The 19,229-nt window shown below is 47.4% G+C and overlaps 1 protein-coding gene across 3 annotated transcripts in view; it reads left to right on the top strand.

The window, feature by feature from the left end:
* Nucleotides 1-17,451, top strand: part of DYNC2I1 (dynein 2 intermediate chain 1) — a 120,410-nt gene extending 102,959 nt beyond the window's left edge. For all 3 annotated transcript variants that reach the window (XM_077268563.1, XM_077268562.1, XM_077268565.1), the window contains exons 22-23: nt 14,676-14,899; nt 17,081-17,451. In XM_077268563.1, the coding sequence (XP_077124678.1) occupies nt 14,676-14,899; nt 17,081-17,252 (396 nt within the window). In that variant the 3' untranslated portion in view covers nt 17,253-17,451. The remainder of the gene's footprint in view (nt 1-14,675; nt 14,900-17,080) is intronic.
* Nucleotides 17,452-19,229: the final 1,778 nt, after the last annotated feature.

Below are 19,229 nucleotides of genomic sequence, written 5' to 3'. Positions count from 1 at the left end.
CCCTGCGTCCTTTTCCATTCATAACGTTTTTCATCGGTCGTTATTGCGCAGGTATGAGGTACCTGTTGTACCTTCAGTTGAGCCTCCTGCTCCGGTGTTGGTTGAGGGTGAGTTGGAGTACGTTGTGGAGAAAATTTTGGACTCTCGTGTTTCCAGACGGAGACTCCAGTATCTGGTCAACTGGAAGGGTTACGGCCAGGAGGATAATTCTTGGGTCAATGCATCTGATGTTCATGCTTCTGATCTTGTTCGTGCCTTCCATAGGGCTCATCCTGGTCGCCCTGGTGGATCTGGTGAGGGTTCGGTGCCCCCTCCTTGAGGGGGGGGTACTGTTGTGAATTTGGATTCTGGGCTCCCCCGGTGGCCGCTTGTGGAATTGGACTTGTCATCCTCTTTCCTGTTTCACCTGGTTCCATCAGTAGTGGGTGTCGCTATTTAAGCTCATTTCTCTGGTGGTTTCTTGCCGGTCAACAATGTTATCTGATGCCTCTCAGTGCTTGTTCCTGCTTCTAGACAACTACTAGATAAGTTGGACTTTTGTCCATGTTTCGTTTTGCCTATTTGTTCCAGTTCACAGCTGAAGTTTTGTTACTGTGTCTGGAAAGCTCTCGTTGATCAGGGATTGCTACTCTGGCGTTATGAGTTAATGCCAGAGTTTAAGGTAATCTCTGGATGGTGTTTTGTTAGTGTTTTTCTGCTGACCATGAAAGTATACTATCTGTCTTCTGCTATCTAGTAAGCGGACCTCAAATTTGCTAAGACTATTTTCCTGCTGCGTTTGTTGTTTCATCTGAACTCACCGTCATTATATGTGGGGGGCTACTGTCTTCTTTGGAATATTTCTCTAGAGGTGAGCCAGGTCTTATATTTCCCTCTGCTAGCTATTTAGGTCTTAGGCCAGAGCTGGGCATCTAGCGATAAATAGGAAATGCTACCTGGCTATTTCTAGTTGCGCGGCAGGCTTAGTTCATGGTCAGTATAGTTCCATCTTCCGAGAGCTTGTCCCTTTATAGGCTTGCTATGATCTCTGCCTGCAGAGATCATGACAGCTCTGCAGAACAAGAGGCTTCTCAGGTTTCACACAGCCTTTAGGCCATGTTCACACAGTGCGTTTTTTACCGCGGAACCGCGGCGGTTTTGCCGCTGCGGTTCCGCAGCTGTTTTCCATGCAGGGTACAGTACACTGTACCCTATGGAAAACAGGACACACTGTGCACATGGTCCGGAAATTTTTAAAAAAAGCCGTGCTGAATAGCTCCCGGAAAAAAGAAGGAGCATGTCAATTCTTCTTCCTGAACCGCAGCGGTTCTGCACCCATAGACCTCCATTGTGAGGTCAAAATCGCAGTAAAACCCGCAGATCAAAAATATATCTGCGGGTTTTACTGCGGTTTGTTGTGCAGAACCGCTGCAGCCGGAAGTGCGGGGAAGCCGGCGGAAGTGCGGGGCCGGAAGTGCGTGGGCGGAGAGACATGGAGGCATACCGGCGCATGGGGATCGTGTCGGCCGTTTGATTGATTTGGTATGTGTGTCTGTGTGTGTGTGTATGTGTGTGTGTGTGTCTGTGTGTGTGTGTGTATGTGTATGTGTGTGTGTATGCGTGTGTGTGTGCGTGTCCCCATGCGACGCTAGTGCCACCATTGTGCTAAGTCGCCGTATGGGACTACTACTCCCATCCGGTATTAGGATGGGAGAGTTGTCCCTGTGTCCGGCGACTTAGCACAATGGTAAAGTTACACCAAACACCTACACACAATACACATACATGACACACAGTACAGTACATACAACACATAACACAGTATATACTCACCAACAGCACACTTGTAGGCGAAGCCCTCGATCCTCCAGGAAAAAATCGCAAAATAATAAACCAAATCCATACTCCCTGTCCGCAGAATCCATAAAACGAGTGTCCCACGCCGATCGGCTGCTCTCCGGCGATACACTGCCAGGAGCGAAGCTCCTAGCAGTGTGTCGCGTACTGTTCCGGAGTTCAATGACTCCGGCGTCTCGGTTAACAGCAGTACAGCTGCGTTGAACTTTCCCACGCAGCACTGCCGTTAAGCGAGAGTGCCGGGGTCAATGACCGCCGGTAAACTCGCTCGCGCATGCGCAGTGACACACCGACAGGAACTATGGCTCCTGTCAGTGTGTTGCTGCATCCGTGGAGAGCAGACATATCTCTGGATGTGTCTGTTCTCCATGGAAAATCTTCGTGGGATACGTGGCACTTAAATACGTGGCACTTAAATACGTGACACGTGTCACTTATACGTGATACGTGTCACTTAAATACGTGACACGTGTCACTTATACGTGATACGTGTCACTTAAATACATGATACGTGTCACTTAAATACGTGGCACGTGGCACTTAAATACGTGGCACTGAAATACGTGATACGTGGCACGTGGCACTTAAATACGTGGCACGTGGCACTGAAATACGTGGCACGTGGCACTGAAATATGTGGCACGTGGCACTTAAATACGTGGCACGTGGCACTGAAATACGTGGCACTGAAATACGTGGCACGTGGCACTTAAATATGTGGCACGTGGCACTTAAATACGTGGCACGTGGCACTGAGATACGTGGCACTTAAATACGTGGCACGTGGCACTGAAATACGTGGCACGTGGCACTGAAATATGTGGCACGTGGCACTTAAATACGTGGCACGTGGCACTGAAATACGTGGCACGTGGCACTGAAATATGAAATATGAAATATGAAAAACGCACCAAAAAACGCACCTGCGTTTTCTGCAGAGACCTGCAGATTCAGTCAGGAAAAAAAAAGGATGGAAATCCTGAACGTGTGAACATAGCCTTAAGCTCTTCATGACCCAGCCTATTTTGACCTTAATGACCTGGCCGTTTTTTGCAATTCTGACCAGTGTCCCTTTATGAGGTAATAACGCTTCAACGGATCCTAGCGGTTCTGAGATTGTTTTTTCGTGACATATTGGGCTTCATGTTAGTAGTAAATTTAGGTCAATAATTTCTGAGTTTATTTGTGAAAAAAAACGAAAATTTGGCGAAAATTTTGAAAATTTCGCAATTTTCACATTTTAAATTTTTATTTTGTTAAACCAGAGAGTTATGTGACACAAAATAGTTAATAAATAACATTTCCCACATGTCTACTTTACATCAGCACAATTTTGGAAACAAAATTTTTTTTTGCTAGGAAGTTATAAGGGTTAAAATTTGACCAGTGATTTCTCATTTTTACAACAAAATTTACAAAACCATTTTTTTTAGGGACCACCTCACATTTGAAGTCAGTTTGAGGGTTCTATATGGCTGAAAATACCCAAAAGTGACACCATTCTAAAAACTGCACCCCTCAAGGTGCTCAAAACCACATTCAAGAAGTTTAGTAAACCTTCAGGTGTTTCACAGCAGCAGAAGCAACATGGAAGTAAAAAATGAACATTTAACTTTTTAGTCACAAAAATGATCTTTTAGCAACAATTTTTTTTATTTTCCCAAGAGTAAAAGGAGAAACTGGACCACGAACGTTGTCCAATTTGTCCTGAGTACGCTGATACCTAATATGTAGGGGGAAAACCACTGTTTGGGCGCGCAGCAGGGCTCGGAAGGGAAGGAGCGCCATTTGACTTTTTGAATGAAAAATTGGCTCCAATCTTTAGCGGACACCATGTCGCGTTTGGAGAGCCCCCGTGTGCCTAAACATTGGAGCTCCCCCACAAGTGACCCCATTTTGGAAACTAGACCCCCCAAGGAACTTATATAGAAGCATAGTGAGCACTTTAAACCCTCAGGTGCTTCACAAATTGATCTGTAAAAATGAAAAAGTACTTTTTTTCACACAAAATTTCTTTTAGCCTCAATTTTTTCATTTTCACATGGGCAACAGGATAAAATGGATCCTAAAATTTGTTGGCAATTTCTCCTGAGTACACAGATACCTCATATGTGGGGGTAAACCACTGTTTAGGTGCATGGCAAGGCTCGGAAGGGAAGGCGCGCCATTTGACTTTTTGAATGGAAAATTCGCTCCAATCGTTAGCGGACACCATGTCGCGTTTGGAGAGCCCCTGTGTGCCTAAACATTGGAGCTCCCCTACAATGACCCCATTTTGGAAACTAGACCCCCCAAGGAACTTATCTAGATGCATAGTGAGCACTTTAAACCCCCAGGTGCTTCACAGAAGTTTATAATGCAGAGCCGTGAAAATAAAAAATAATTTTTCTTTCCTCAAAAATGATTTTTAGCCCGGAATTTTTTTTTTCCCCAAGGGTAACAGGAGAAATTGGACCCCAAATATTGTTGTCAAGTTTGTCCTGAGTACGCTGATACTCCATATGTGGGGGTAAACCACTGTTTGGGCGCACGGCAGGGCTCGGAAGAGAAGGCACGCCATTTGGCTTTTTGAATGGAAAATTAGCTCCAATCATTAGCGGACACCATGTCGCGTTTGGAGAGCCCCTGTGTGCCTAAACATTGGAGCTCCCCCACAAGTGACCCCATTTTGGAAACTAGACCTCCCAAGGAACTAATCTAGATGTGTGGTGAGCACTTTGAACCCCCAAGTGCTTCACAGAAGTTTATAACGTAGAGCCATGAAAATAAAAAATAATTTTTCTTTTCTCAAAAATGATTTTTTAGCCCACAATTTTTTATTTTCCCAAGGGTAACAGGAGAAATTGGACCCCAAAAGTTGTTGTCCAGTTTCTCCTGAGTACGCTGATACCCCATATGTGGGGGTAAACCACTGTTTGGGCACATGCCGGGGCTTGGAAGGGAAGTAGTGACATTTTGGAATGCAGACTTTGATGGAATGGTCTGCGGGCATCATGTTACGTTTGCAGAGCCCCTGATGTACCTAAACAGTAGAACCCCCCCACAAGTGACCCCATTTTGGAAACTAGACCCCCCAAGGAACTTATCTAGATGTGTAGTGAGCACTTAGAACCCCCAAGTTCTTCACAGAAGTTTACAACGCAGAGCCGTGAAAATAAAAAATAATTTTTCATTCCTCAAAAATTATGTTTTAGCAAGCAATTTTTTATTTTCGCAAGAGTAACAGGAGAAATTGGACCCCAATAATTGTTGCCCAGTTTGTCCTGAGTATGCTGGTACCCCATGTGTGGGGGTAAACCACTGTTTGGGCGCACGGCGGGGCTCGGAAGGCAGGGAGCACCATTTGACTTTTTGAACGCAAGATTGGCTGGAATCAATGGTGGCGCCATGTTGCGTTTGGAGACCCCTGATGTGCCTAAACAGTGGAAACCCCTCAATTCTAACTCCAACACACACCCCAAACCCTAATCCCAACTCTAGATATAACCCTAACCCCAACACACCCCTAACCACAACCCTAACCCAACACACCCCTAATCCCAACCCTAACCCTAATCCCAACCCTAACCACAACCCTAACCCCAACACACCCCTAACCCTAACCACAAGCCTAATCTTAACCCTATTTCCAACCCTAGCCCTAATTCCAACCCTAACCCTAAGGCTATGTGCCCACATTGCGGATTCGTGTGAGATTTTTCTGCACCATTTTTGAAAAATCCACAGGTAAAAGGCACTGCGTTTTACCTGCGCATTTACTGCGGATTTCCAGTGTTTTTTGTGTGGATTTCATTTGCGGATTCCTATTGAGGAGCAGGTGTAAAACGGAATCCGCACTAAGAATTGACATGCTGCGGAAAATACAACACAGCATTTCCGCGCAGTATTTTCCGCACCATGGGCACAGCGGATTTGGTTTTCAGTAGGTTTACATGGTACTGTAAACCTGATTGAAAACTGCTATGAATCCGCAGCGGCCAATCCGCTGCGGATCCACAGCCAAATCCGCACAATGTGTGCACATAGTCTAATCTAACCCGAACTCTAGTTCTAACCCTAATTCTAACCCTAATCCTAACCCTAATCCTTACCCTAACCCTAGCCCTAACCCTAGTGGGGGAAGAAAAAAAAATATATATATATATTATACCTATGGGGGTGATAAAGGGGGGGTTCATTTACTATTTTTTTTATTTTGATCACTGTGATAGGTTTTATCACAGTGATCAAAATGTACCTGGAACGAATCTGCCGGCCGGCAGATTCGGCGGGCGCATTGCGCATGCGCCCGCCATTTTGGAAGATGGCGGCGCCCATGAAGAAGACGGACGGACACCGCGAGGCTCGGTAAGTATGAGTGGGGGGGAGATCGGAGCACGGGGGAGATCGGAGCACGGGGGAGATCGGAGCACGGGGGAGATCGGAGCACGGGGGGATCGGAGCACGGGGGGGATCGGAGCACGGGGGGGGATCGAAGCACAGGGGGAGCGGACAGGAGGACGGAGGGGAGCGGACCACAGTACGGGGCAGAAAGGAAGACTGGGGAGGCGATCGGTGGGGGGGGGGGGGGGCAGATTAGGTTTGCCAGCCATGGCCGATGATATTGCTGCATCGGCCATGGCTGGATTGTAATATTTCACCATTTTCATAGGTGAAATATTACAAATCGCTCTGATTGGCTGTTGAAAGTGACACAGCCAATCAGAGCGATCGTAGCCACCCCCCTGGGCTGAAGTACCACTCCCCCTGTCCCTGCAGATCGGGTGAAATTGGAGTTAACCCTTTCACCCGATCTGCAGGGACGCGATCATTCCATGACGCCACATAGGCGTCACAGGTCGGATTGGCACCGACTTTCATGACGCCTACGTGGTGTCAAAGGTCGGGAAAGGGTTAAAGTTAGGAAGGTACTGGGAGAAGGGTGTTTCCCAGACAAACCACTGAAAATAGAGAAATGAAACTAAGTGAGCTGCGCCTGTCAGATCAGTTGCCCCTGACGGAGGGTTAAATCCGGAGGGGTCCGGTTCCGATCCGACCTCTCCCCGGACTTCCGCGCCGGCCTGGAGCGTTTCTGGGCATCAGGCATCTGACGCCCCCCGGATGACAAATATGACACTCTACAGTGTCTTCGAGGGGGTGGATCGAGACAGAAAGGGCGCCTTTTTACACAGCTTTGCCGCCTTTTTCTCAGCTCTCCGCCCCCTTCTCCCCCTGCCTCTTCTCCTCGGCTGCCATTTCTACTGCAGCAAGGATTAACCCTGCATCTCCCGGTCAGCAGGACCAGGCCAGCCAGTCTCCGGGGGGCACAAGACTGTGGATCTTCGGCGCTGGACCTAGGGGCATACTGGTGGGGTAAGATCACAGCTGGGTTGTTTTACTCGGCTGTGAATCCATATTACCTATAAGGCTCCCCTATAGGTTTCTCTACTCCTGTAAGGTCCTCTGCAGTCAGCCCTTCTGCACTCTGTGCACTATGCCGGGCTCAAGGTCCAAGAGAACCAGGCAGAACTGCTATTATGCATTCTGTACAGCCTGCAATACCGCTCTCCCCAGTGGCAGCACGTAACGCGCTGCCAGGACTGCATCCAGACTACTGCGTCAGAGCCCCAAGAAGCCCCTGCCAATGCCTCAGTGTCTAATGCCACGCCGGAATGAGTCACTCAGAGGTCGCAATCTATGACGCAGCCTATAGGTAACCAAACCTCCACATTGCTTCAGGCTCTGCAGAGTCATGCCTCGGCTATGACCGTTACCCAGCAAAGGGAGAGCTTGACTCAGGAACAGAACGACCTGGCACATCCACGTCTAGGCCAGGACGCAAGCGGACCCATAGGTCAAGTCCATCTGCGTCATCCCATAGCACACGGTCATCCCCTTCTAGGGAGAGACACAGTAGTTCCAAGTCATCTAGACCGTCCCCTTCCAGGGGCAGACAATGCAGATCTCCGCAGTCCCCGACCAGATAAGGCCTCCTCCCCAGCTCACCCAGCAGGGGACACCTCAGTGATACACAGGATTCGGAAGGCATCTGTGACTCCGACTCAGACAGGGAAACAGAGGGGTCCCTGATCCCAATCCCCCCTAGCAATACAGCACTAGTTGAGGACAGAATCTCTTCCATCCATCAGGTGCTGGACATTTCTAATCTGCCACCAGAGGATTTCCTTTGAAGGACCTCTGAAGCCGCCTAAGGTTTTTCTCCAACCACCCAGAGTTTAAAGCGATCCTTATAGAGCAGCTCTCGCAGCCTGAGAAAAAATTCGCTAATCGCAAATATCTGGAGGCAAGGTACCTTTTCCCACAGAAGGACACCAAGGAATGGACAGATCCACCCGAAGTGGCCCCCCAGTCTCTAGACTAGCAGCACAGACCCTCCTTTTTCACTGCCAGATAGCTCAACCCTCAGGGACGCAGCAGAAGCAGACTGGCAGTTAGATCGCATGGCTCGTTCAATTTTCGAGGCGGCAGGGGCCTCCCTGGCTCCCGCGTTCGCTTCAGTTTGGGCTGCCAAGGCCATACTGGCTTGGGCCCAAAATTTACAAGCTGGCCCCCAAGCACCTGCTCCTGAGCTGTCGGACCAAGTGGTTCAAATAGCAGTTGTAGCAGATTACATGCTTCATGCAGCTCTGGATTCAGCAAGGGGCGTAGCGGGGATAGCATCAAACGCCATCACGATTCGGCGTATCCTCTGGCTGCGGAATGAAAAGCAGACGCAGACTCAAAGAAGTCCCTCACGCACCTCCCGTATCTCAGTGGGTGACTTTTCGGTGAAAAGTTGGACACAATGATATCCAACGCCACCGGGGGGGGGAAAAAACCTCTCTCCCTCAACTGAAACCTATACGCACTTACAAGAAGTGTAACAAAACCGATTCCGATCCTTTCGAAATTCCTCGGGCTGGTCCGTCTCGCGTCCAGCACAAAATCGTATCCGTTCCCCACACAGGGACAACTCATGGTCGACGCAAAGGTCGGACAAGACCTGGCAGTTAAAAGCAGGCCAGTCAAAGCCCAAAGGAGATAAACCTCAGATTTTTTCCTCCTTATGACTCACGGATCCCGGAAGACATCCCACTCGTAGGCGGCCAACTTTGCTCTTTCAGCAAGTCTGGATGCCTACTACAGAAGACAGGTGGGTCAGGGAACTAGTGTCTTCCGGATACAAGATAGAGTTCAACTTCCAACCCACCGAACCGAGTCTTCCTCTCTGTTCCCCCAAACACGCCAGCCAAGGCTCGTGCCTTCCACCAAGTGGTTCCCTCGCTTCTTCAAGCAGGAGTCATAGAACCGGTTCCCACGGCCGGGCACTTCCGAGGGTTCTACTCCAATCTATTCGTAGTCCCCAAGAAAGGAGGCAGCGTACGGCCCATACTGGACCTAAAACAACTCAACAAATATGTACGGGTTCGTCACTTCCGCTGGAGTCCCTTCGGTCCATCATTGCGTCCATGGAGAAGGGAGAATATCTCGCCTTCATAGATATACAAGACGCATACCTGCATATACCGATTGCACCTGCTCGTCAGAGTTTTCTCAGGTTCGCAATCGACCAGGACCACTACCAGTTCGTGGCTCTTCCGTTCAGTCTCGCCACAGCTCCCAGAGTGTTTACCAAGATCATGGCAGCCACCATGGACGTCCTGCACTCCAGAGGCATAGTAGTCGTTCTATACCTGGACGATCTACTCATCAAGGCTCCTACCTTCAAGGACTGCGAGCTCAGCGTCTCAATCACAATCGACATTGAGTCGCATGGGCTGGTTAGTCAACCTACAAAGGTCATCACCAACCCTGAGTCAGTGTTTGACCTTCCTGGGAATGCTATACAACACCTCCAGGGCTCTAGTGCTCTTTCCCAGGGACAAGGCACTGGCTCTCCGCCTAGGAGTTTGCATCCTCCTCCGCAAACCCCCTCGATCTCTCCGGTTTGCCATGAGTCCTCGGCAGGATGGGGGCAGCAATAGAAGCGGTCCCATTTTGCCCAGTTTCACCTCAGGCTTCTCCAACTAGCCATTCTCAAGTCCTGGGACAGTTATCCCTTTCTCTCTCGACAGGGAGTTCTGGCTAACGTCGTCAACCAAGAGGTTCCTGCACTGGTGGCTCAAGCCAACCGCGCTAGCAAAGAGTAAATCCTTCCTCACAGGTCAGTGGAAGGTTCTGACCACCGATGCGAGCCTGACGGGTTGGGGTGCAGTGCACCTACACCACAAGGCAAGTGGTCCCCAGTGGAAGCAACCATGCCCATCAACATCCTGGAAATGTGTGCCATCCTCCTGGCATTGAGGGCCTTCCATCACTTACTGGCAGCCTCTCACATCAGAATACAATCGGACAATGCCACGACTGTGGCATACGTGAATCACCAAGGGGGGACCCGCAGTACCCAGGCTATGCGAGAAGTGTCACACATCCTCCACTGGGTGGAGGACACAGGCTCGGTTCTCTCGGCGGTCCACATTCCGGGTGTGGACAACTGGGAAGCAGACTTCCTCAGACGACAAGGAATAGATTCGGGAGAGTGGTCTCTCCATCCCGAAATTTTTCGTCAGATCTGCCATCGCTGGGGAACCCCAGATGTGGACCTATTGGCATCCCACTTCAATGCCAAGGTCTCCAACTTCATGGCCAGAACACACGATCCGTGGTCGCTCGGAGCAGACGCTCTGGTTCAGGACTGGACCCAGTTCCAGCTTCTGTATATTTTTCCACCTCTCCCCCTGATATCCAGAGTGGTGAGGAAGATCAAACAAGAGGGAGTTCCAACCATCCTAATTGCACCAGACTGGCCCAGACGCACATGGTACGCCGACATCGTACCACTCACAGCAGAAGCCCCCTGGCTTCACCCCGACCGCCACGATCTTCTATCACAATGCCCGTTCTACCACCAGAACTCAGGGGCTCTCAATTTGACGGCGTGGCCCTTGAGACCTGGGTTCTAACCCAGGCAGGGCTCTCGACGGACGTCATTGGAACCATGATCAGGGCACAGAAGCCAGCCTCTGCCAAGATTTATTACCGTACCTGGAAAGCTTTCTTTACCTGGTGCGAATCTCGTGGCCAGATCCCACGACCTTATTCCCTACCCAAAGTACTTGGTTTTCTCCAATCGGGTCTGGAGGCCAGGCTGTCATTGGGCTCGCTTAAGAGCCAGGTGTCAGCCCTCTCAGTGCTTTTTCAAAGGCGCATTGCTACCAAGCCGCAAGTAAGGACTTTCCTTCAGGGGGTTTCCCGATTGGTTCCCTGTTATGATCCTAGTGGCAAGGATCGCAGGTCGGACTAGCTAAGTAACTGAACAGACTACTAGCTCTGGGGAAGTGGTAACTAGATTGACCGCAACCTGATCCTATCCGCAAACAACTATAGGCAGCCGTGGAACGTTACCTAAAAATCCTAGACGTCTCTTCACGGCCTGAGAAACTGACTATTCCTGGAGGGAAAGAAAGTCCTCTCTTGCCTCAGTGGAATGACCCCGAAGATATAGAATAGCCCCCCACAAATATTAACGGTGAGTTAAGGGGAAAGCACAAACGCAGAGATGAAATCAGATTTAGCAAATGAGGCCCGCTAATACTAGATAGCAGAAAATAGGAAGGGAACTGTGCGGTCAATAAAAAACCCTATTCAAAATATCCACGCAGAGATTGCTCGAGCCCCCGCACCAACTAACGGTGCGGGGGAAGCAACTCCGTACCCCAGAGCTTACCAGCAAAAAGAAATCACATATTAGCAAGCTGGACTAGACTCATCCTACACAGAAATCATATTGCAGGCAGATGAGCAAAAAATATTCAAACAGAACTTAGCTTATCCTGAAGAGGCAGAAAACGAGATAATCAGGAGTAATCAGAATAGCACTGAATACATTGACAGCCGGCAACAAGTGGAAGTGAAGCAGAGCTAAATAGGAGCCTCCCTGGTGAATAACGAGGCAGCTGATCCAGCCAGACCCGCAGGATAATAAACCAAACCACCAGGGGGAGCCAAAAAACCAAAGTCACACAATACCATCTGTGACCACAAGAGGGAGCCCGAAAACGGAGTTCACAACAGTTCCCCCCTACAGAAGACCACTAGAAACGTGGGACCTCAACCTGGTCCTGACAGCATTGCAGGACCACCCTTCGAACCCCTTGAGGTCCCGCTCCGCCTTCTTTCCCAGAAGGTGGTTTTCCTGGTGGCAGTCACCTCGCTACGCAGGGTGTCTGAACTGACAGCACTCTCCTGCAGACGGCTCTTCCTGGCTTTTCACCAGGACAAGGTAGTTCTCCGTACGGTCTCAACCTTCCTTCCGAAGGTTGTGTCCAACTTCCACCTCAATGAGGAAATTTCTCTGCCTTCCTTTTGTCCGGTCCCGGTTCATAGAGTAGAGAAGGCTCTGCATGCGCTTGACCTTGTCAGGGCATTGCGTATATATGTGTCTAGGACTGCGTCCTTCCGGAGGTTTGATCCCTTTTCCTTCTTCCGGAAGGCGGCCACAGGGGTCTGCCAGCTTCCAAAGCTACCCTTGCCAGGAAGATCACATCCACCATACAAGAGGCCTACCGCCTTAAGAATTCTCCTCTTCCAGCCAGTATTACGGCACACTCTACACGGGCGGTAGGGGCCTCCTGGGCCATTCGGCTCCAGGTTTTGGCACAACAAGTGTGTAAGGCGGCCACTTGGACTAGCCCACACTCGTTTACTAAACACTACAGGGTTCATACCCAGTCCTCAGCGGAAGCGAGCCTGGGTAGATGTTTTCTGCAGGCAGCAGTGCCCCAAGTATAGGGGCCTGTCTGCACAATATTCGTCCATTGCTTCCCACCCAGGGACTGCTTTGGGACGTCCCATGGTCCTGTGTCCCCCAATGAGGCGACAGAGTAAAGGAGATTTTTGTGTACTCACCGTAAAATCTTTCTCTTAGCCTCTAATTGGGGGACACAGCTCCCACCCTGTTGCCCTTTTCTGGCCGTTGTTACTGTTGAGTTCTCATATTGTTCTTTGAGCTCGTACATAGTGGCCTTCTTATAGGCATGTCTATGTTATTCATGTTACGTTCCTCCTTCTGCTTTTGCACAAAACTGGAGAAGGCTGACGCCGTCCAGGGGTGTATACTGCAGAGGAGGAGCCACGGTTAATCTTTTTCAGATTATGCATAGTGTCTCCTCCTAGTGGACGGCAGCATAACACCCATGGTCCTGTGTCCCCCAGTTAGAGACTAAGAGAAAGAGATTTTATGGTGAGTACACAAAAATCTCCTTTTTTCTTCTTTTTCCATTGTGCCAAATTACTGGCACCCAATATGTTAATTTTCTTATTACCAAGTCATTTCATTTTATTCAGCTCTTTGGGTGTGTACTTTCATCCAGCTCCCATAGAGAAGGTCATCCTATGTGATACTTGCCCATCCTTGGTCCTCAGCTGCTACCGCCATGCTCATCTCTCTTCCTAATCTCTCTTCCTACTGCTCCTGCCACTCTCCTTTCTCTTCCTGCTGCTCCTGCCACACTCTCTTCCTGCTGCTCCTGCCACACTTCTCTCTCTTCCTGCTGCTCCCACCACGCTCCTCTCTCTTCCTGCTGCTCCTGCCACACTCTCTTCCTGCTGCTCCCGCCACGCTCCTCTCTCTTCCTGCTGCTCCCGCCACGCTCCTCTCTTCCTGCTGCTCCCGCCACACTCCTCTCACTTCCTGCTGCTCCTGCCACGCTCCTCTCTTCCTGCTGCTCCCGCCACACTCCTCTCACTTCCTGCTGCTCCCGCCACGCTCCTCTCACTTCTTGCTGCTCCGACATTCTCTTTCGACACTTCTAGAATTATGCCAGTGTGATCGTGCGAGATTTTATCTGTCTTACGTGACCACACTGACGGCTCCTCCTGTAAAAGCTTTTGGCTTACACAACAAATTTATCTTTAGAACCCCATTTACTTGACAAAGGTTAAAAACATGAGTCTTTTTGCCCCATTCGGTTGGTAGTACAAATCTGCATAGCTTTTTACAACTTTGCAGTAAGTTGGTATGCTTTTTTGTGTTTTTTTTTAAGTTTTTTTTTTTTTAAACTTCCTTTGGAGATATGCTGAATGTCTAGAACTTTTACATTGTCCTCACATTACTCTCTTTACACCATACATAAAACCAATTGTGACAGCCATTAATTCTGTCGTTATTCTGTTAAGACTGTTTAATCTTCTCCCTGCAATGAGAATTATCCGGCAAGTCTGCCTCCACATGCATTATCTTCAGTATTCCTAGTGAAAGGCTCTTATGAGACTAATAAGCCTAGCCCCGAGTTACCTTCACAGTACAGCGGCTGAAATATCTCAATAATAGGGACTTTAGAAAAGGAAGATAACCTAAAACAACATCAAACTCTTCCAACTTCTGCTCAGGCTCCACTTGTCCCTAAGGGAAAGTCTTTGATCTTCAAACTCTTATAAATCTTTATGTGCCGAGTATAAAAAATAAAATAAAAAACTGGGAAATCTAAAAAATACTTATAGCATTTTTTTTTTTTTTTTTTTTGCTGGAAAGGTCTCATTGCCGCATAATGCTTCACCTTGGGCTCATCTTTGTCTACATCGCGCACAACTTTTATGGTTGCTTTGGTGCCTCCATATGAAACGTCTTCTGGCAATTTATTCCTAATGCAGCCCTATTGCTGTCAAAGTAAAGGAAGCCCTATTATAAGTCAGTGGGATATATGGGGCACAGTTTGGATCTGATGTGGAACAGTGTCATTGCTTTTTGTTAAGCAATGATACATATGTGAACAGTGCCTAGAGCCATACATAAGGTTTGAGATGTGAATTGCATTATTTTCTGTTGAATAAAGCCATTTCTTTGCACTTTGCGTCATTAGGCAGGATGCTCGGATGGCTCCATTAGATTGCACACAATGAGCACAGCGTTCCCGGCTGAGCAGTGGGATGACAGCACTAATGGCCAGTCTGTTACTGCCCTGCAATGGTCCCTCACCCGACCAACTGTGTTCTTTGTCCTGGATGCAGCATCTTACATGTACATATGGGATTTGTCACAGAACCATTTACATCCAATAGCCAAAGAATCCATTATGCCTGACCGGTGAGTAAGCATAGTCTCGTGGTAATGTGTCTCTCCAACCAACATCTTGGGCACTTAATGAATAATCTAGACTGAAGTTAGTTTTCTTTGTAACGGACAAAAGAATTCAGACAGAGTTCGTCACAAAGTCCCCTTGTATTGAAGTTGGTGACAAAGTGCATTGAAGTAGTTGTACTTATGTAAACACATGCCTTGTGAATTTTGCAGTCACGTGCTGACTAGCTTCTCATCTGCTTCTTGTCACGGGAAGACTAGGTGAGCGAGAGCTAATAACCCGGGCCCTTGTAATTTCCCTCAGACTAGGGAAATCCTGACTGACCCTCTACCTGGAGTTTACACTGATGGTGTGCATGTCCAGGCCTCGAACCTCACCCTGTCTCCTGTTTCAACCCTAGGCTGAAACCTCCGCCCACCACCCAGTGAAGAGGTAATACACCAATACCCACAGTTAGCACAGACAAGGATAAAGGAAAATATACACCACGCCGCAGTCACTCAGGAATACACAATAAATGTGCAGGGCAAAATAAATCTATAGGAAGGAGTAAATAAGACTAAGGAAAATACACCACAATCTCCAACAACCAGCTCTCCACTCCAGACCGAGATAACAACGCACAAGACAGAAGCTATAATCGGCGATGCCCAATGATCAGGAGAACTATTGAAAGGCAATGGGCATGGCCCAGCTTCCAATCCGAGGATCAGGTAAATTAACCCCAGAACAGCTAGATAAAATCTAGCCGACGCCAATGAGCAAATAGTGGTCAAAAGCGGAATTGCCGCTGTCTGTCGAACGACCTGGTCTGAACAGCGTCCAACATGACACTTCTCTCAATAGAGCACAGAGAGAATATTGAGACAAGCCAGATCAGAAGCTAGTCTGCACGTGACCGCTAGTATTTATGGTTCGAACCAGCAAGCAAAGCTAGGATGTGAAAAGTTTCAGTACTTACCGAAAAATTGCATTGGGTTGCACAACCATCATCCTATACAGATATGTGTCAGCAAATATTTACTATGCCTGCAGCCATGGTCCTCAAGATTAAGTTGGCCACAGCATAAGCGTATAGTGTACACCATCTAAAGCTGTGGTACGAGCAGGATCGGTTGTCGTAACCATTTATAACCCCTGTGATATGGTGGAAGTCTATAACCATTTTTAGAAGTTTGATGACACTCACCGGTCTCCACAACTACCGTTCGTTTTAGTGAGTCCACAAATGTATGGCTTTTGTTAGCATGAGGCTATGTCCCCACGGTCAGTACTCGGCAGCGCTTTGGATGCAGCACATGTTCTCTCCATCCAAAGTGCTGCCAGCTTTTGAATGCAAGTAATTCCGCATGTGTTCATTGAACCGTGCGGATTCACCGCGTCCTATACATTGGACTGGTGAAATTTATCTTGCGGAGGCAGAGCGTCTCCGCAAGATAAATAGACATGCTGCGGTCTGGAAAGACGTGCCGTATGTCCGTCTCCGCAGGGAAGCCGGAGGCGTCCGTGCACGCATAGTGGAGATGTGATTTCTTGAAATCCCATCCACTATGCTGTAACATCTGGCCGCTGCGGATGTACGCAGTGTCTGACCCACAGCGTTTACTGACCGTAGGAACATACCGTTAGTGAACGGCACTAACTTTAGTCCATTTTCAGACCCTGGTAAGGTTTTCAGTGCTCATACCTCTATGGACAATGGTCACCATTGCGTGGGACGCACTCATGGCTACTGTGCAATGTACGAAGCTGTGCCAATGTTGGTGCTACACAGCTCCCTTAACCAGCTGATCAGTAAGAATGCTAGAAATTCATATTGATGACATCAAAGTTTTGGCACGCACTAAATGGGAACATGTCAACAGCTTCTTGCTGCCCAAAGTACGGATAACACGGATCAGAGCCTGGCTCCACTATTGCAGCCAGGTATATTTTTTTTTATCTGAAACATTCGGCGTTTCAGAAAAAATATTGTTCGAAGATCTGGCTAGGGGACCATAGAGAATGATGTGACTAATCCATTGCCGCCTATGTCTGGATTCCCCCGCACCGTTCTACCAGATTGTCACGTCTCTCCCTTGTGTATACATGCAGAGAGATCTGCCAAGCACCTGGAGTGACGCTGGGAAAAGCTTATGTGCTATCACATTATAATGGCAACATTATTTTATGCTTCATATTCACAGTGTGCTGAGTATTTCGGTATTTGGAGAACCTGAAAAGAACAATAATCTAATGGGTCTGGCCTTGGGCAAGTCTTCGGGAAAAGTGGAGATCCATTATATTAAGAAGAAAATGGCTAAAAGTCAGCCACAAGAGTTAGAAAAGTTGCATCTAATTTTACAGGAGATTTTGTAATCTGCAGTAGTAATGTCAGTGACATACTGATATTGTAAAGTTTTGTATGTACAGAATTTATATTCTACATCCACAGCATTATTTATTCTCTGTTTTTCAAATACATATTTTTTTATTGCTCAGTTTTGCTGTCGGCACAGTATTTGTATGTCCGTACACAGACTTTATAGATGATGTATCGATGTATCTTGTAGAAGACTATGACTATATATATATATATATATATATATATATATATATATATATATATATATATAAATCTAATCAATAAGTTTTAGACTATTGGATGAAGAATCGATGTCCACACTTGCCTCCAGGACAGCCTTGATATTCAAACTCTTGGTTATTAAAAAAAAATAATCTTTATATCTACGATTGGAAATTTGTTTCATCATTTAGACGAGCAAAACGCGTTTCTGAATTTTGTAACGTTTTACTGAAAAGTGCTGTTTGCATGATCAGCTATTAACATGAACAACATTTCCACACATGGGAATATTGTCACTGTCCTATCTGGCAATTGTGTTTGTAGAAATGGAAATATGTATAGCCCATTAAATTGATTTTTTCTTGAATTGATGCTTTTATTTTTAGCATCGACTTATTTGGTGCATCCATTTCCCAGGGTCTACACCAGCAGAAAAAGGAGCAGCACAGGCTGGAGTGCTTAAGCCCCTTTACCAAGGCGCCAATGCCAATGTCAGGCGCTGCCACTATGGACATCGCTGTGCCAAGTTCTGCAGAGAGTACTTGCTCTGATGATTGGTGGGGGGACTCGGTGGTCTACCAGTTTTTTTGTTATTATTGTAAAAGCGCCTACAAAAAATGCAACGAAAAACGCTTCAAAATTCCTAAATCCAGCCTAATAGTTACAGGTTTTCTTCAAGATGACATGCCCATTCTGTTCTCTTAGGTTAATTATTTTCTTATCCATGATTAATAGACAAGCGTATTAAGTTGGGTTATTGAGGTTAGACGCTTTTTTTAAGGTCCTGTGCAGAACACCCAGTGAACCCCTCTCATCTGGTAAAGACCTGCACAGTCAGTACATGTACAGTTCTGGCCAGATGTTTGGAGACTGAGACAAATTTGGGATTTCACAAAGTTTGCTGCTTCAGTGCTTTTTATATCATTTACTCAGAGGTTTCTGCGGTTACTGAATTAAACATTTCATCAGTTTTTAAACTTTTTTGGACAAATAGAAGGAACAAGGTGAAGCGGAAGACCAGCAACCCGATGGCTTGATAACAAGAAAACGTCGGCGAAGACCCTGGTGGACCTATCTATGCTTGCACAAGATTGATCTTAGTACGGATCGTTCATCCAGTAGCTATGGCTTGAGATCGATCTGACGGCCATTGACAAAAAAATGTAAAGCCTCTATTTCCAGTGTTGACCCTTATTTTTCCAGACTTGTGCAATTTGCTCCAGCAGCTGGGTATCATCGAAATCCTGACTGCTGACAATCCATTCCACAATTTCCATGTCTTTGTTTGTACACACGCATTTTGAGGATTGAACACAGGTTCTCAATGGGGTAGATATCTTGGGAGTTTCCTAGCCATGGACCCAAATTTTCAATGTTTTGCCCACTGAGCCACTAAGTTATCACTTTTTCCTTGTGACATGGTCTCCATCATACTGTAAAGTACATTGTTCATCACCAATTTCTCCTGGATAGTTGGGAGAAGTTTCTCTTGGAGGATGTTTAGCCGAAATTGTGAGTGAGCCCCCTCTATTTATGAATAGCCCCCACAAATGAATGGTCTCAAGATGGTTTACTGCTGGCATTACACAGGACTCAAGGCAGCGCACCCCATCTTCTCTGGTTTCATATGATAAAATATCTTTACCGCAGTCCTCTAAAGTCCAATCCCTTTACTTCCTGCAAAGTTATTTTCTCTGATGAAGGAACTCCATTTCTGTGTGATTGTTTTTTTTCCTCTGAAAGTGCCTGTAAAGACAGGAACAGAATTG

This window comes from Ranitomeya variabilis, chromosome 6, assembly GCF_051348905.1.
Source record: "Ranitomeya variabilis isolate aRanVar5 chromosome 6, aRanVar5.hap1, whole genome shotgun sequence".
Classification (NCBI taxonomy): domain Eukaryota; kingdom Metazoa; phylum Chordata; class Amphibia; order Anura; family Dendrobatidae; genus Ranitomeya; species Ranitomeya variabilis.
This window is presented reverse-complemented; position numbering and strand designations above follow the sequence as displayed.